This window comes from Arvicanthis niloticus, chromosome 9 (genome assembly GCF_011762505.2).
Source record: "Arvicanthis niloticus isolate mArvNil1 chromosome 9, mArvNil1.pat.X, whole genome shotgun sequence".
Classification (NCBI taxonomy): Eukaryota; Metazoa; Chordata; class Mammalia; order Rodentia; family Muridae; genus Arvicanthis; species Arvicanthis niloticus.
The window spans coordinates 54,349,876-54,369,058 of NC_047666.1; the positions used below are offsets into that span (position 1 = coordinate 54,349,876).

A 19,183-nucleotide genomic window follows, 5' to 3' on the forward strand; every position below is an offset into this window, starting at 1 on the left:
TAATCACTGGAGCTTCCATTGCAGGAAAGAGTAGGTGGATTTTCTGATTCCATGATTTATGCATTTTTTTCTTTAGGGTCCTACCTTTCCTTTTCATGCTTCCTTACTTACCTTCAGTAAAACGTTCTTAAATGGGTTCTTTTTCCTTCTGATTTACCCCTCTCTGCACAGTAGAGCCTCCGTAACATTTTAATTCTTAGCATGAATCCCAGACAACTTGGGTTGTTTCCTTTTGTCTTCAACTCACCCATTCTGATATCCCAGATATTAGAAGACAGTTTTTAGTATTTATACAGGTGGGAGTTTTACTTTTGTTCTGTCATCCCTAGGATGCCCTACCTCTCTTTGTTTTGAAGCTCTACATCCTTGCTTGTTACCACAGACATAAGCTTTGCATATGAGCCTTCAACAGTTGAGTGTTTTAAACCTTATGCTAATTAGAAGTTTGTATTCTTTACCTCCTTGTTTGTTGACAATTTGGGTCATGGGTAATTTCATTTGCTTGTATTGTTGATCTCTTTGATGTCTGTGTTTATTTGGGAGGGAATGTTGCTATTTATATTTTGGCAACTAGTTTTGATTTCTAAGGCCTAGAAAACAATCTCGTTTCTTTAAAAAAATTTTTTTTGTAAATATATAGCTAGATGGCAAGACTATGACTTCAGAGTAAGAGTGGCTGCAAGAGCCAGCTCACTTTTTGAGGGTCTTCCTTCCATCCTATGCAGCTGCTGCAGCAGTGCTTTTTCTACTGGACCCACTGAGTTCTCAGTGTGTATTTCTTACAGGCCAGGCTGATGGAGTGTCACCAGACTTTCATCCCTGTGCTTAAGAGCTAAGGCTCCTCTCTTGAGCTCTCACCTTCACCCTGTCCGTGATAACTTATATGGAAACGTTGTGTCAGGGGAGGGGAGGGCACATCCAGTCCTTGGTTCCCTGACTCTTTGGGTGCATGTATATAGTCTGCAGTTGTACTGTAAACAAAGACACTCAGTGTGGCAAAAGGAAGCAAAAGCAAAATTAACAGAGGGAAAAGCAAACTCATCCAAACCCAGGCGAACCAGGCACAGGCATCATAGAAGCTGCTCCCAATGTCAACACAAGCCAGGCTTGAGTTCTGTATCAGGGAACTATGGGAACACATGTGAAATCTCATCTCAGGGGACTCTGTTAGCGACTCTGCACGAGGGATTCTTTTCCATTTTAGAAAAAGGATCTTTTCTTGTTCCTATATGTACCCTCTGCCAGTATGTATCTATACATTTCAGACTCAGAAGAAAAGGAGATATTCAGTATAAACCATTTTGGTTGCAGAAGTAGCTGAGGCACAATTACCACTGTGACAGGTAAGGGTAAGGGTGGGAACCCTGAAATATAAGTCCACAGAAGCCATTGAGGGGTCAGAACAGCCTTCGCAAGTCACACTTTAGTTAGCTTTTTTCCTGAGTTCCACACATCCACACAGTCTGCTTACTAGGAAGAATGCCATACATATTACATAACCAACACACACAACACAATAAAAGCTTTGGAAAGAATTAATTGCGAGGAAAATAAAACAAAATTATTTTTCTTTAGCATCTTCAGAAAATTATGCTCAATAAAATAATATAACAAATCCTTCTCAATCATAATCTTAAGACTTTTAATATTTTAAAGCATTTCATTGTTGTTGTTTTGTATTGAGAAGAGGACTCATCTTGTGGCCTTGGCTGGCATGGAATGGATTCTGTAAACCAGACAGGCTGGCCTCAAACTTTTGACAGACATCTTGCTTCAGCCTCCCAAGTGCTAGCATTATAGGTGTGACAGCACACCCAGCTTTTTTGAGCACTGTAAACTAAGGTAACAGAATGGCAATATGGTAAGTAACTCTTTCTCCACTGATTATTGTTGATGGACAGAAATAACTATGTTGAGGAATTACATGTGCACTCTTTTCTTGTAGCCTAAGAAGGTTGTCAAGGTCAAACCTCGCCCACCTATAGCTCCTCGGCCGTCTAGCAGTTCTACAGCAGCAGCCCGGCACAGATTGCTAAGAGTCCTCCCTCAAATTGGGCAGTCTTGTTTACCTTCTGGGAATGTGTATCTCCCTGAAACATCCAGGAATGCAGGCACAAGTCCTGCAGCTCAGGCCCCTGCTGATAGACCAGTGTCATCTCTCAGGAATGAGATGCTGAAGGATGATGATAACTGGGAGATTAACATGCTGTCTCACTCCACGAGTAGTATCAGACTGCTTCCTCAGTTGGCCCATCTAGAACTGGAAAATGACAAAGAGCTTGCAGATTCTGTTCTTCATTTTGGATCATCCCTGCCTAGGCGGACCAAGCACCTTTCAGGAAACTTGTCATCTAATCACGAGGATGATGTTGTCTTATTTCCACGGTCAGAAGAGTGTGTAGCTGACGAGTTGCTCCTGCCAGAAGTAGGTGCTTTTGCTCCGTTTGCAGAAGGAAATGGTGCCGAGCAGAGCAGTGGTATGGAAGGGCTAGGGAAGGTAACGCCAGAGTTCCCACTCACTAAAGGTGATGGAGGACTGAGGCCAGCGGAGCAGCCTCTGAGCCATGTGGCAAGAGTGCTGAGCTGTGACCCAGGAGACAGTGCCGTTTTTAACCACCGAGAGCCAAGCTCTCACAAGAACAGACTCCTGTCACCTCTTCTCTGTGCTGCACCAGTGTCACTACATAATTCTCTGGTGAAGCCACAGAGACAGTCGAAATGTTTTGAGTCAGGCAACCACTCAGCGTCTACTTCACAAAACACTCTGCGGGAACTGGACATTCGAACCATAGCAGATTCTTCTTTCTCTAGGACTGCTCGCTTTCGTGGTGTTAAAGTCGATTCGCCTGGAAAAAGATCTGACATTATTTCTAAAGTGGAAGCCCGAGATATTACAGAAATGGCTAACAAAGCTTCCAAAGAGCCTGTTGGTTGTGTAAACAATAGTGGCTTTTTGGCTTCACTGGCTCGGAGTGCAAGCAGAGACAGTTTGCAGGGCACACGTGGGGCAGGCAGGCTTCGGTCCTCTGGAATTGGGTTGTCTACAAGCTTCCAGCATTTTCAGGATGAAAACATTAGGAAAAGTTCTCCCCAGTCAGAACCTACAGATTTTTTTCTAGTAAGTATTCTCTTTTCAGTTTGTTCTTCTAGTTAGTTGTGAACGGAATGGCTATTTCAAAGTTAGAGTTTTATTTATATCAATAAAAATGCTTACAATTGAATTGTTTCCCATAAATTTCACTAAAATACTTATCTAACATGTAGGAAATCTAGTTGATGCTTAGTTTTTTTTGTTTTGTTTTTCATTTTTTGAGACAGGTTCTCATGTAGCTCAGGCTGGCCTGGGACTTCAAGGATGACCTTGAGTTCTGGTCCTGCTTCTAGCTCCTAAATGCTGGAATTACAGGCATCACTGCCATGTTCACTATTACTCTGTAGTTTTCAGTTTTACATAGTTTCATTAAGGCTTCTTCCAGTATCCAGACTCTTACCTGAGCCACCAAATTTTATTCTTTTACAGATAAATAATAAGCACAAGAAGTAAGATTAGATTCCAAGTGAATTTAAACAAAAATAGAGCACATAATCTACACTGAGTACCCATCTGCATTTTAGTAATAGAATACTAAAATAGTTGCTGCTCGGTGGCCTGTTCTGCATTGACTCACCTTAGCAGGTGTTCTGTGTTTTAATTGTAGTCTGCCCGCGGTATTGGAATGAGTGGGAGTAATGCAGCAGCAGGGAAGAGAACAGGTAAGCCATGCCTCCACATACCACATGTGAATTTTCAAGGGGAGATAGAAGGTGTTCTCTGTGGTATGTACAGGGTAAACACCCCCAAATGATTCATTCCAGAGAACAGTTTGTGACCTGACTGCAAGGGAAATAAACAATGTCAAGTTGGTATTTCATGTCTCTCTGAAAAGACATTATAGAAGAATTAACCCCTTCACCAGAGGCTGGCCATTGTAAAGCTGCAGTGGGCTGCTGGGTGGGTCCTGAGGAGTGTTTAATATTTGATCTGATATCAAGGAGGAGTGGTAAGGATTTCTTTTTGATAAATTTATTATTTCTGAACAAAGACAAGGATAATCTCTAGGCCCAGCCCTTTCTATACAAAGTAGCAGAAGAGGCTCTAACTAATACATTCTTCCTCAAGTGGTGGCACACTGAAGATGCCTTGGAAGGAATCAAGACATTATTTCTTTCTTTTGTGTTTTAATACCCAGACCAGTAGCAGTAAACTCAGCCAAGGTGCTCTCTGTAGCTCTGGAGTTTTAAAAAAGTTTGCCATGTTGTAGACTTTTTTTTTTTAAAGAGAGACACAGGATTTGCTTTCCTTTTCTTTGTGAAGCCTAAGAGTATAAAGTACCGACACATTTGTTTACATTTTAAAAGGTTTTTCATTGTGGTAAAGGGCACATGAAAAGTCTTCTTAACTATATGTTTGTTGTTGTTTAAGACAAGGTCTTGTACAGTCTAGGCTGGTTTCTAACTCATTGTATGGCTGAGGGTGCTCTTGAACTTCCATTGGGTTGTTTCTGCCTCTGTGCCACTGTGCCCTGCTTAGCAATCTGTGTTTTTGACACAGGGTCCTACTATGTATCTTAGGCTGGCCTGAAATCCAAGACCATCCTGCCTCAATCTATCAGATACTAGATTCCATGCACATACCACCAATCCTGGATTTTGTCATTTTTTAAATGTCTAGTTTCATAGCATTATGAACATTGGCATGTTGGGCAGCCGTGACCGCATCCATCACTAGTTGTCTTTAGCTCTTCATTCTGCCAGACCAAAGGGTTTTAATTCACTGGCTATTTCACTTCTCAGTGGGAAAGCTAGGTGGCATGTACCTATAGTTGTAACTCCTAGGTAGGCTGAGACTAAGAAACTGAGGCAGGAGGATTACATGTGCTTAGGCCTTTAAAAAGTAGTTTGGGCATTGTAGTGAGAGCTTGTCCTAAAGGTGTCAAAACAAACAGAACCACAGTGCCACAAAAATTCACCATCTCTCTATTTCCTACTCACCTATAGTCTCTGGCAATTATTATTTTATTTCTCATCTCCACAGTTTATGACTTAAGTACCTTATGTGTAATATTTGTTTTCTTGGGATGGTATATTTTACTGATAAAATCTTTAGGGTTTATTTATGCTATCACATGTGTCAGAATTCCTTTGTAAATCTCATAACACCCCATTGTTCACATAGACTAAAGATTGAGTATCCCCGCACAGTCAGTGCACACATGGGTGGAGTCCACATTTCAGCTGTCATAATACTGCTGTGACTATGAATGTAGCAAATGTACCTTCAATTGTTTTGGATATATGTGACAAAAGTAAAATTGTTGGATCATTTACTATTTAGTTTTTAATATTTTTAAAGATTGATGTTGGCTGTGGGCTTCCTGTAACTTGCCGTTATTGTTAAGGCAAGTAAGTTTCTTGTATCTTTAGTCTCTCCAAGACTTTTTATCAACAAGGATTGTGTCAATAGCCTTTTTTTGTATCCTTTTACTAGAATACAAAGCTAAAAAGTTTTAATTTTTTTTTTATTGATTCTGGTCTTAATTTTCATTCAGTAGTGAGTTGTTTAGTTTCCATGAGTTTGCATACTTTTTGATGTCAGATGGATATAGGACTTTTTCCAACTTTCCTGTATTGAGTCTTGCTTTGTATCCTAGTATGTGGTCAATTTTGGAGAAAATTTTATGAGCTCCTGAGACAAATGTGGATTTGTTAGTGTGTAGGTATAGTATTCTGTAGATGCCTTATAGACCCATTTGATTTATGATATTGTTTAATTCCAGTTTCCTTATTTAATTTTTGCCTAGATAATTTGTCTACTGGTGAGATTAGCACCAATGTGTGGTTAGATATAGTAGTGTTTGTTTTATGAAAGTGGAAGTTTTGTGAATAAATGTTTAGAGTTGTAATAGCTCATGGTAAACTTTTCCTTCAGTAGTGTGTGGAGTGTTCTTTCCTATCTTCTGATAATTTTGCTTTGAAAAAAATTTTTTTTGCCAGATATGACATTGTTATGTGGCTTTATCTTCTTGGTTTTGTTCTTTTGGAATACCTTTCTCCATAATTTTACCTTAGGATAGTTTCTGTCCTTGATCATTTGCTGTGTTTCTTGGAAGCAGAAGAAAGGTGGATTCTGTTTCTAATCCAGTCTGCTAGTCTGTATATTTTTGTTTTTAATTGGGAAGTTGAGACCAGTAACACTGAGAGTTCTTATTCAGTAGTGCTTATTAATTCCTGGTCTATTGTTTGTTTGAGACCTCTTTTGGTTAACTGTTCTGGGATTGTTTGTGGTTTTTGAGTGTAATCTCTTCAGACTGAATTATTCCTTCTTACATCTCTGTAGAGATGGATTGTTGGACAGAAATTGTCCAAATGTGTTTTTATCATGAAATGTTGCTCTTTCTCCTTCCATTGTGATTGGAAGTTCTGCTGGGTGTAGTAATCTGGGCTGGCATGTGGTCTCTCAGAGATTGTGAAACATCTGTCCAAGCCCTTCCAGCTTGCAGGTGCTATTTTGACAGGCTGGCCTTTCTGTGACTTGTGCTTTTCCCCTTGCAGGTGATTATCGTCTATCATAGGGGTTTCTTTTCTGGCCTTGTCTATTTGATGTTCTGTAGTCTCTTGTACCTTGATATGAATCTCTTTATTTAGATTTGGGAAATTTTCTTTTATAACTTTATTTTCCATGCCTTTGACCTAGGTACGTCGCTTTCCTTCTGTATCTATAATTTATAGGTTTGGCCCTTTCATAGTGTACCAGATTTCCTCCATGTTTTGTATCTGGATTTTACTGTTGTTATGGTTGTATAGATTTACATTTTCTGTGACTGATTTACCTATTTCTTCTCCTGTCTTCAAGGCCTGAAATTCTCTCTTACATGTCTTTTAGTCTGTTAGTGGGTCTTTTTGTTTGTTTGTTTGTTTGTTTGTTTTGAGTGTGTGTTCTTACTTCCTGAGTGTTTCCTCTTTTATTCCAGTTTGGATTTTTTTTTTTTTAGCAATTCTAATTCTGTGTTCATATTTCACTTGTATTTTATTATTTTATTTAACTGTTTGTATTTTTGTAGTTTTTATTCCGGCATTTATTCATATTCTTCTTAAGGTCTGGGGACATAGTCATAATTGCTGTTTTAAAATCCTGTGTTAAGATTCATTTAAATTACTTTTTTATATTTTATGGAATGAGAGTGTTGTTAGTTCTTCTTTGAAGATCTGGTAAAATTCTGCTTTTTATCCATGTTGCCAATCCTATTCATCTCTCTGTCCCATGTATCTACTCTCTATCCTTGCAACCTCCTCCTCAAAAGAAAAGAAGATATGTGGTGGTTTGAATATATGTTTGGCCCAGGGAGTAGCACTATTAGAGGTGTGGCCTTGTTGGAGTAGGTGTGGCCTTGGTAGAGGAAGTGTGTCATTGTGGGGGATGGCTTTGAGAGACCTTCCTCCTAGCTGCCTGGAAGCTAGTCTTTTCCTGTTTGCCTTCAGAACAAGATGTCAGCTCCTCTAGTGCTATGCCTGCTTGGATACTGCCATGCTTCCTGCCATGATGATAATAAACTGAAACTTAGAACCTGATAGCCAGCCCCAATTAAATGTTGTTCTTTATATAAAGAGTTGGTTTGGTCATGGTGTCTCTTTATAGCAATGGGAACCCTAACTAAGACAAGATAGGATTAAAAATAAAGCTTGTCATGGAAGCTGTAGTGTGCGTCACAGTGTGTCCCACAGTATTCCCTTTTCTCCACACACACTTACTTACAAATGTTCATTGCAGTGAGTCTATTTTGAGGCCTCTGGCTTCTGCTATACCATCAATACTGGATCCTCACCAGGACTTCTCTCAGATATCCTATTGTTGCCCTATGTCATAGGGGTCCTTCATTTTTTGGATCTGCAAGTCCAGCCTTTTCTCTCACTCTACATATCATAGATGAAGTAAATGTTGGGGTGGCCCAACTCAAAACACTGGATATGGGCCTGGGAGGTAGCTGAGTTGATCAACTTGCCAGCTCGCCTGTAGCTAAACCACCAGGGCTAGCTAGATCACTGCAGTGATCCAATGGCAGGCTCAACTCTCCTGATCTCATGTTCTAGGGGTAGCTTACCTGCCCCTTTGCCAACACAGCCAGCTTTACTGTGCTGCCCCGGCAAGGTACTGGCAGGGCCTTCTGCAGCTGGTAGGGGTAAGGTCAGCACTTCCACTCTCATGATCTCAGGGTTAGCTTTCTTGCTGGCACCAAGCTGCAAGGACAAGGAGGACATATCTCCTTCTCCCATGCCACATACTAGGTTTTCTGTTTGTTTTAAGATTTAACACGTTTTTGATGGGATGACCCATTTCCTCTCCTGTGTCTAAACATCTGATATTCTATATTTCACTTTGCCTAATTCTATTGATAAGGCTTTCTTATGATCATTATGCTATATTTTCCACGTTTTTTATTTGGATTTTTATTTCAGCTTGATTTCTCTTCAGAGATAATCTTTATTAAATTCTATTTTTTCTTTTTTATTGGATATTTTATTTATTTACATTTCAGATGTCATACCCTTTCCCCATTTCCCCTCCCTAGAAACACCCTATTTCATACTTATACCTCCTCCTTTTTACTTTTATACCATTTTAATTACATGCAAGTATTAAGGTCAGTTCTAGGTTGAGGAACTAGAAATACAATAGATGCAAATAGTCAAGGAACAAGCAAGACAATAAACACAAATAGTCAAAGAACAAGCAAGGAAATAAGCAGTGTTCCGTGAACACCCCCGTGATCACTGTTTTTTTAAGGGCTTATCAGGATGACCAAAATATCTGAGCCTACTTCTCTGTCCTAGCCCAAAGTCATCTTCATGTCTGAAGCCTATTTCCTTGTTCTAGCCTAAGATTTAGATTTTTGCCTGAAATTACTTCTTTGTGCTAGCCTAATGTCAGATTCCTGCCTGAAGACCATTTCCTAGTCCTCGGCCAATGTCATATTCCTGTCAAGCAGCCTATCTCCTTGTCCTTGGCCCACATCAGATTCTTGCCCAGCACCCCCAAAAGCTCCCCACTTCTCCCCCTTTTTTGTTTCATAACAAGATTGAGCCTGTCTTAGGTCATTCTGATAAGAATGCCTTCTTTACCTGTCATGGAATATGCATTCTCAAAAGCAATGCACTTCTGTCTTAGGTTGGTAAGGCTCTGTGCAGAATCTTACCCGTCCTTGGCTTGCCAGCCTGTTAAATTAATAACTCTGTCTAGGGGTCCATTTTCAGTTTCAAGCCATGTACTTTGGCTGCCAACATGTTGATGTTGTTAAAGACAAGCTTTAACACAATGGGCAGGAATAAAAGTATTCCCAGGACAAAAAGGGCTAGCATGATCAAGCTATATATGTCATTCTTGAAGCTTGACCAAAACAGAAATACTGATCACAGGCCATGGGTAATTTTATCAGCAGTATCTGCCACATCAGTGCTCAGCAGAGCAGCATTCTTTAAATTCATAAGCTCACTATGCAAAGTTAAAACACCAGAGAGGTGTTAGACTTATGTCAAATACACTGCATATGTCTTTAAATTTTTTCCTAATTATAATGACTATCACTGTAAATTTTAGAAGTAACATGAATCCAATGGTATTTGACATGACACTTAAGATGGCTCCTTACTCTTAAACTCTGAACCTCCTTCCAATAATTTGAATAGGATAAAGAGCATCAATCTGTTGTTCCAAATGCCTATCTAAATCCTCTTGTATATTCAACACATTAGTAACATTTTTTGCTAAATGATTTACAAAAGTAACTGTCTTAACTTCTTGTGTGAAAGCAATTGTAGAAGCAGTGGTGCTAGCAACTAAATTAGTAATTAAAGCTGTTATACCAGCAATAATCAAGCCTACTACCCTCTTGCTTCTGCTTAAAGCCTAACTCATTTCTTCCATTACTTGCAAGCTATTTTTAGAATCCCAAGTTTCTGTGATATTCAGAGCAATAAAACAGAAGCTGGTTGATAGACCTCCATAACAGACATGCTGGGTTTCAACACACTAACAATTAGAAAGTATACAATCAATGCAAATATTGTAGACAAAACAAAAGTAATTTTAACTTGACAATTAAAAGAGCCTTAACACATGTACTAACACTTGTTTGAAATCCAGATCCTATCTCAACTTTATCTCTTGCTAGTGTAACATCATAGAGAACTGAAGCTAACTTCCAAATATGTCTCTGAAGATATCCAGAACCAGCCTTCCAAATGAAGACTGTTATTAACAATGTTGGATTGATTTCTAAACAAGTTCATTATTCAGTCTGAATAACTGGTCACATTTAAGAAAAATACAAGAGTCATTATAACTTCTCTTTTTGATTCTCTGTTCCACTAGGTCTAAAAACTTGAGGCAAGGCAGCTTGTCCCATCTGGGGTATAGGTAAGCAAAGGTGGGTTGGGAACATATATCTAATACAGTTTCCCAGTCACTATTGTCAGGGTACTCAGCAAGCTCACAGGTCGTCATCATTCTTTGTCCTGGCATCAGCATGTCTCAACCTGTCGCTCTGGTAGCCACCATGCTCCTTCAACATCCTCCAGAAAAAATACAAACATGCCCTCCTTCCCATATCAAATACCTGATCGGGATCATGCCATATGTTAGTAAGTGGATCCTTCCCTTTCACCTATGCATAAGTATGCCTACATGTAGAGTACCATAAACACTCAGCAGAAAGTTCCTTGGCATCCATATTTTTTTTAAATTTAAAATAAAAAGAACATGATTTAAATAAATTTGAGGTGTATGGGAATATACCTTCCCCCTTTTTATTTTATAAAGATATTGTTTTAAGGTTCCATGGGCTCCTTCCACAGTCCCTTGTCCTTGACAATTAATTATAAAGAATCCCAGTAATATGGGTAATATTAATTTGCTGCCAAAAAGTCTCAAATGTTTGACTGTGGTAGCCATTATCTGGTTCCATTATCTGTTTTTTTTATTGGATAATTTATTTATCTACATTTCAGATGTTATCCCCTTAGCCCATTCTGCATTGCCCCTCTAGAAATCCCTTATCTCATCCCCCTCCTCCTCCTATGAGGGTGTGTCCCCACCCATCCATCCACTCCCACCTCCTTGCCCTTGAATTCCCCCCACACTGGGGCATCCAGCCTTCAGTGGACCAAGGCCCAGCCTCTCCCACTAATGCCCAAAAAGGTCATCCTCCACTATATACACCTGGAGCCATGGGTTCTTCCATGTGTATTCTCAGGCTAGGTGTTTAGAGTCTGGGAGCTCTGGTTGGTTGGTATTGCCGCTCTCCCCATGGGGCTGCAAGCTCCTTTAACTCCTTCATTCTCTCTTAACTTCTCTATTGGGAACCCCGTGATCAGTTCAATGGTTAGCTGTGAGCATCTGCCTCTGTATATGTCAGGCTCTGGGAGAGCCTCTCAGGAGACAGGTATATCATGCTCCTCTCAGCATGCACTTCCTGACATCCACAACAGTGTTTGCATTTGGTGATTGTACTTGGGATGGATTCCTAGGTGGGGAAGTCTCTGGATGGTCCCTCTTCCAGTCTCTGCTCCACACATTGTCTCTGTATTTGCTCTTGTATTTGTTGTTCCTTCTAAGAAGGACTGAAGCACCCACACTTTGGTCTTTTTTTCTTCTTGAGCTTCATGCGGTCTGTGAGTTCTATCTTGGGTATTGTGAGCTTTGGGGCTAATATCCACTTATCAGTGAGTGCATACCATGTGTATTCTTTTGTGATTGTGTTACCTCACTCAGGATGATATTTTCTAGTTCCATCCATTTGCCTAAGAATTTCTTGAATGTATTGTTTTTTAATAGCTGAGTAATACTCCATTGTATAAATGTACCACATTTTTTGTATCTGTTCCTCTGTTGAAGGACATGTGGGTTCTTTCCAGCTTCTGACTATTATAAATAAGGCTGCTGTGAACATAGTGGAGCATGTATCCTTGCTATATGTTGGAGCATATTTTGGGTATATGCCCAAGAGTGGTATAGTTGGATCCTCAGGTAATACTGTGTCCAATTCATGTCTTGTTGGACCCGTCTCCAGCTGGGTCCCACAAAGTCTCCGGCTTGGCAGAAGATAGGATGCAAACAGCCGCTGTCTCTGTTGCTGTCGCTGCCCCTGTCCACGGGTGATCGGGGCAGAGTGCCAGCAGGGAAGGTCTGCTGTTGTCTGTTGCCCTCTCTGTAGCGGAGAGAGGAGAGCCCCGAAGGCGCTCCGGGAGAGCCAGCGGGTTCTGAAATGTTACAGCTCTTTGCTAAGCCGAAGTGCCGGCTAGGTAACAGGGAAAGAGAGTAGGTCTCTTGCCCAGTGTTAACAGCTCTGGAGCCGGCTAGCTGGCGAAGAGGGGAGGGTCTACGACAGAAGCTCTCAGACAACAGGATGATTCTTGTGTGTGCTTTACTTCTCAATTAAGCTCAATACATACAGTTTAGGGTGGGTGAAGGTTTTAGCAGCAGGTAATCCCATTGACTTAGTCTGAGGTTTTGGGAATGCCTCATATACATGTGAGGAGAGCCTGGGGCACTATTCCTACGTGACCCGATGGTCGTAGACCTCTCAACCTCTCTCTGTGGGAGAGACTGTGAAGGGCGGAAGCTGAGAGAGCAAGGGGACCAGGAACAGAGCTGAACGCCTGCTGTCCCAAAGGGTCTCTGGGGTTCAGAAGCTCTTTTGACCAGGCGCCTGGTTGTTTCTCATAGCTCAGCGCCCCACAATGTCTTGAATTATTTTTATATTCTCATGTCTTGAATTATTCTTATTATCTCAATCAGGTGTGTTTTCACAGTCTCCATTCTGTTATTTATTTATAACCCTCTTGATTTTTTAACTGATTAGGGTGCAGGATGCCATGAGGTTCCAGGGTGGCCTGATAGGTGGCATGGCTGGCAGGAGGATTTGACTTGGTGGGGTATACCTGATGTTCTGGGCTACAGGATAACACATGAAACAAGCAGAGCTGATGGCTGTTGTGTGGACAGACTCACTCATAAAGTATCAATTTTACTCTTTTGCAGTTGTTACAACCTTCATTTGTTGAAAAGACTATTGTTCCCCCATGGAATGGTCTTGGCAATTCTCTTGAAAATTGTTTGACCATATATAATGTAAAGCTGTATTTCTGATATACACTATTCTAATCTATTGGTCTACATGTTTATGTTCATGACAGCATGAATCTGTTGTGGTTACTATCATATATCTTCTTTTCATATTAGAAATGTTATTTTCCCTTAACACACACTCAGATCTGTCCTGCCTGCATCATCAGTCTCTGTGGAGTTGGGCTGCTGTCATCCCTGCCTACTTGCTTTTGTTCCCAGCACCATTGTGTCCTTCCATCCACTTGCTCCCCTTCTGATCCTGCTGCTGCTGCTGAGCTCAGATCCATCAGGGTGCTATGGGACTCTTATGTGATTTTTTTCTTTTATTATCCTTACCCTCAATCCCCTTTTACTCCCTGCCTGATGCTGCAACCAAACTCAAGGCCTTGGTCCTGCTAAGCACATGGTTCACCACCATATTATATCCTAGGTCTCTTTTTCTCTTCTTTAATTATGGAGCAGTATATTATTATAGATTGTTTTTTTCTGTTTTTATTTACTTTTGTTTTCTTCTTGGCCAGGTTTTTGTTTATTTTGTTGTGGTTGGGATCAAAGTCAAGGCCTTGAGCATTCCAGGCAAATACTTTACCAGCAAGCTGTACCCCAACCCCTTTATTAAAAATCTGTTTCTTCTTTACTGTTTGTAACAATCCTTTTTGTCCCCATATGACATTTTTTTTGTTGATCTCATTTGTGTTTAAGGCATCAAGAGCTGCTAACAACCCATGATTCCTTAAAGAAGAGCCTCTGTTGTTTCCTCTCAGAATAATAATGCTGTCATCCTGGGTACCTAGAAGGATCTGTGTATCTTTAAATTATATGTTCTTCTGCTTATTCTCTTCACTCTCAGGCATCCCATAGAGATTTAACCCATTGTGTTGGTTCTAGTTGTTGGCTTCAGACAGCTGACTATCAAGCTTGCATTTGGAACATTAACTTATCACCCTTTGGATTTCTGTTTGGTGGGCAACTTTTGCATTCGATCAAATATTAGCTAGGAAACATGAAAGGAATTAACTATTCCAAATACCCTTTATCCTTTTGGGAAAGGTAAGTCAGCACTAGGGTGTTACCTCACTTCGTTCATGTTTGACACATGGATGAGAGAATCTAGAGAAGGGTAGACAGTGGATGTCTTACAGGACAAGTAGCATTTTACTTGAAGAGGAAATTATGGATGCTATTTTATCCAGGAGAATGCTTAAAGTGGTAAATGCCCAAGAAATGACTCTGGAAAGTTAGCTTTCAATACCAATGAAAAGAATCCCAGAATGGCACATATTAGTAATGGCTCCTAGCATGGAATAGATGACTAATGTATTATCACTCAATGGATAGAAGCATCCACAGAGACTTTTCACTGAAGATAACTGACATTCTGTTTTTGTGCCTCCTATTTGTCACAACTATGTATCTTGTCTGTGAATATTCACAGAAGCACTTGAATAAAAAAAAGCTGAAAAATCCTGAGCTAAGCATTCCAAAAGAAAGAAAAAGCTGAACATGTGATTGTACTGAACCAAGACATATCAACAGTCAGTTAGGAGAGAATATACTAAGCCTGAGGTTCAAAGCCAGCTACTAGTCATTGCCATTCTGCAATAGAGCCCCATGTCCTGGACAAGAGCTTCTTCATCTACTTATTTGAGAACTGGAGATTGAATATGGGGGCTTATGAAGGCTTAGCATGTGCTCTACCACTGCTCCCTCACTATTTTTTAAGAAGTAGAGATTATTTTATTAGCATAGTGGAATGGTTTTGCTATCTCCAGTGATGTCTGAGGGAACAGCTTTCATTAACTAGATCACAGGTCATTCAGTTGGTTGATTCATTTTGTGTTTCTACCTTTATGTAAAACCCAGGAGTGCCTTTTAGACAGGTAATAAAGCAGATTTATTTTGCTAGGCTTACAGCTACCCAGTCTGTGCTTTTAAAGAAGAAAAGGCGAAACATCCACTAATTAAAAATCCAAAATATGAATTCAAAAAGGATCTCACAAAACTTTAGTTACCAAATCAATATTAACCTTCCACACCTTTTTCAGTGACGTAGAATACACACCATGGACAATGCCCTGCCCAGTCCTTGTTCTTGCTCTTGCTGTCTTTCTTCCTTTGCCTTTGAATACTATCAAACATCTCTGTGCACTGGCATTGCTCTGTTTAACAACTATGAACAGCAGCTCTGAGCCTCTCTGCTTAAGACCTAATGTTTATTAACATTTGGTGCATTTTAAAACTATATAACTTGGCAATTAATGATGTACTTCTTTCATTATAATAGATGTGCTCCTGTTTTTAAGTCAAAATGTCAAATGGTTACAATGGTATAGAATTTAGTAAATATATTTGGAAAGCTAGTACTATGGAATTAAGTTAAATATATTCACTCATTATTGATAATATATTTTATTTAATTATAACACATTTAAAACGTTCAGAGACAGATAAGCATGGTGGCACACACCTTTAATCCTAGCACTTTAAATATATATATATATATATATATATATATATATATATATATATATATAGAGAGAGAGAGAGAGAGAGAGAGAGAGAGAGAGAGTACACTGTAGCTGTCTTCACACATATCAGAAGAGGTCATCAGATCCCATTACAGATGGTTGTGAGCCACCATGTGGTTGCTGAGAATTGAACTCAAGACCTCTGGAAGAGTAGTCAGAGCTCTTAACCCCTGAGCCATCTCTCCAGCCCTAATCCTAGCGCTTGAGAAACAGACAGATCTCTAAGTTCGAGGCCAGCCTGGTCTACATAGTGAGTTCCAAAACAGCCAGGACTATGTATAGAAACCCTGTCTCAAAATACAAACAAACAAAACAACAACAACAAAATAAAATAAATTGTTCAGATGCTTTCTAACATATGTAAATGGAATTTACACTTAAAGCACTTAAAAACATAGTTTTAGTATCTCTTTTAAAGATTTTTTTTTTTATTTTTGAGGTTTTCATGCATAGATACAATGAAATACAATCATCTATCCCTTCTTACCTCCAACTTCCCTCTTAACAGGGACCTCTCCCATGAAGAATGGGGCCAGGACGTCTTTGTCTTGTCTTATCTTTTCTTTTCTTTCTTTCTTTTTTTTTTTTTTTTTGTCTTTAAAGAATAGGGGCAGGCACATGCCATGGTAGAAGTCAGAGTTGTGGGATTAGGTTTTTTTCTTTTTACTACCTAGGTCTTAGGTACTGAATTCAGGCTGCATTTACATGCTAAGACCTTTATTCTGTTATTTTAAAAGTAATCAGAGTTTTGAAAAAATAAATGGCTTGTTTATTTGTTGTGAAATTTACTATCTGTTGTGTAGAAGATGAGTTTCATGATATTTTGGTGCTTCATATTTACAAAAAAGGATGATTATACTGCTTCAAGAGGGTTCATCACATAGGACTCTTCATAATTCTCTTGAATGTTTGCTGGGCTGTATTTAAGTCAATTACCCTTGGGTGTAATCAGAGTGATACTGATTTGTACAAGAAGTGTACAATTCTGTGTTAGAAATCTAGGTTTTAGTTAGTAGAAACATGTTACACAAAAACATTTGCTGTCACTTCATTTCATACATTATTTTAGATATAAAATATTACAAATTAAAATTGTATAGATTGATACTAAGACAGGAATGTTATACTTAGTAGCTATTCAAAAGTAACAATTTTTATGTTTATACTAATAAGGTGTTCTTTCTCTAAACAGGAGAAAGCACCCATCACCTTCCACCTGTGAAAGCCCCTCTTCAAACAAAGAAGAAAATAATGAAACATTGTTTTCTTTGTGGAAAAAAAACAGGACTGGCCACTAGCTTTGAATGCAGGCAGGTGGCCAGCTGGAGAAGCTGAGAGGCTTTCTCTGTGGGGACTCAGCATGGTATAATGCAGAATAAAACAAGTTTAAATGGCTATTTATAACATCCAGATGATGTTCTAATAGCAGCCCTCAGATGAATTTCTAATTGGCTAGAGCGAGATAACTCTTTAGTTTTCAAAAAGCATAAGTAGACACTCCATAGTCATTGAACTAGGACATTTAGGCCAATTGCTTTGTTTTAATAGTGCTTGGAATAGCTCTCTCCTTCTGAACAAAACCGAACCCAGTTGGCAATTAGTTTACTACATATTTTAACATTTGGTAGTGTTATTTCAAAACATATGGATATATATTTTTAAATACTTTTCTTTTTGTAAGTATGTCTTTCATTAACATTGATATCTTCCATTTGTGTGAGGACAAATATTTAAAAGAACTGTGACCTTTATTCTTTATTATTATTTTTATTATTATTTAATTTATTATTATTATTTATTCACATAAAATCAGCTTATTTTGTTGCTGGTCATGTGTTTTAAGTTCTCTCATGGCATAACTTTTTGTTGGTTTTTAGGTTTTGTTTGTTTTTTTGGTTTTTGTTTTGAGACAGAGTCTCATGATTTGCCCTAGCTGTCCTGGGTCTTGCCGTGTACACCAGACTGGCCTTGAATTCACAAAGTTCTGCCTCTGCCTCCTGCTGGGATTAAAAGCACAAACCTCGATGTCCAGCCTTACATAGCTAATTTCTGTATCACCTAATTTTTTCATGAGACTTAATTTCTTAGAATTCAGATTTTCTAATGTAAGAGATATGTTTATCAGCTTTTCATTTTTTTTTTTACTTCAATAAGATATGTAGCTGTCATTTGTGAACAATTAATTATCTTATTCTTTTCGGGGACTTTATACTGATGCGTGGAAGGGAACTGTTGGTACTGTAATTGCTAAGGGGATCCAGAGGGCTTTGTTGGGCTACCTGAAGTCAAGCTAAGGAGATGGAAATGTGACTATTCACATAAAGTTTTTTTGTGCTTTAGATGTGGAAACAACTTCTGTGCATCTCATCGCTATGCAGAAGCTCATGGCTGCACTTATGACTACAAAAGTGCAGGGAGGAGGTACTTGCAGGAAGCAAACCCTGTGGTCAACGCACCAAAACTTCCCAAAATCTAATTCTTCTCTGCGCTTTACTGCTTTGCCTGAGGAATCGATTATATTGACAGAGAAATATTGTTTAGACTGCATTATTTTTGTTCGACTCCAAAAGATTTGCCAAATAACAAGCGCACATAATGTGCACTGTTGCAGACTGAAAATGCCTACTGTATTGATGTCTTTATTCCTTGGTGAATCACAAGTTTTAAAAGTAGTTTTAAAATCTTTACACTATAATGATTTAGTTTTGTTATTGCATGTCTGTGTTAAGTATTTTATATTTGAGATTGGAATTATTTATTAGACAAATCTTCAAAAGATGCACTTTAGGAAGTTACTATTGGCTGCGTAAGTAGGCTTCCATGTTGTACAGCAGTGAGTGGTTCTGGATGGCTCTGTTCAAACTGAGCGCAATTTTCCCTTTTTTCTTTCTTTTCTTGTGGGGATGGGATAAATGGGATTTTAAAAAAGTAAATCCCTCATGTGAAAGTTTATGAGGTTTACTAGCAAGTTCTTTTTAAAAGAACATTTGTTTTTCCAGTGTGATTTTTTAACACATATATTTCTTCCATATTCAGATTGGCATTCATATATGTATCCATTCTGTAGAACACATCATGTTAATATAGTATACATTTTTAAAAAAATACTACTTTTTAAATGGTACTTTAAAAATAACAGTATCTTTCTTGTTGCCATTAAAAACAAAATCCAACTTTTTATTTTTCAAAAAATGGCTATATATATATTTAAAAGTCTCACAAACTTGGTTTATTTTTTCTTACATATTGAGTGCTTTTACAGGGGAAATTCAAATAAATATTCAACTTCACTATGACTTTATTTGATTATTTACAATACATTTTCTTTTATAAAGTACTTAGATAAATAAGTGATTTATTATGCTTGGGGGAAATGACTGGCAGTATAAAGTATTTTAAGGTCTAAGGTCTTTGTTCTTAGATATAATGAATTTTCTATTCAGGACTTTGGAGGGCCATTGAAACTAATGTTGAATGTGAGGCAACAGCTGTTTGG

The 19,183-nt window shown here is 38.8% G+C and overlaps 1 protein-coding gene across 13 annotated transcripts in view; it reads left to right on the plus strand.

The window, feature by feature from the left end:
- Zfand4 (zinc finger AN1-type containing 4) overlaps positions 1-18,965 on the plus strand; it is a 67,738-nt gene extending 48,773 nt beyond the window's left edge. For 5 of the 13 annotated variants that reach the window (XM_076940338.1, XM_076940336.1, XM_076940337.1 and 2 more), the window contains 3 exons: positions 1,946-3,118; positions 3,699-3,753; positions 18,028-18,965. In XM_076940338.1, the coding sequence (XP_076796453.1) occupies positions 1,946-3,118; positions 3,699-3,753; positions 18,028-18,449 (1,650 nt within the window). In that variant the 3' untranslated portion in view covers positions 18,450-18,965. Of the gene's footprint in view, positions 1-1,945; positions 3,119-3,676; positions 3,754-10,405; positions 10,451-16,879; positions 17,051-18,027 lie in introns of those variants that run through there. The other 8 variants (XM_034511210.2, XM_076940341.1, XM_076940339.1 and 5 more) reach the window with 6 other exon arrangements.
- The last annotated feature ends 218 nt before the right edge of the window (positions 18,966-19,183 follow it).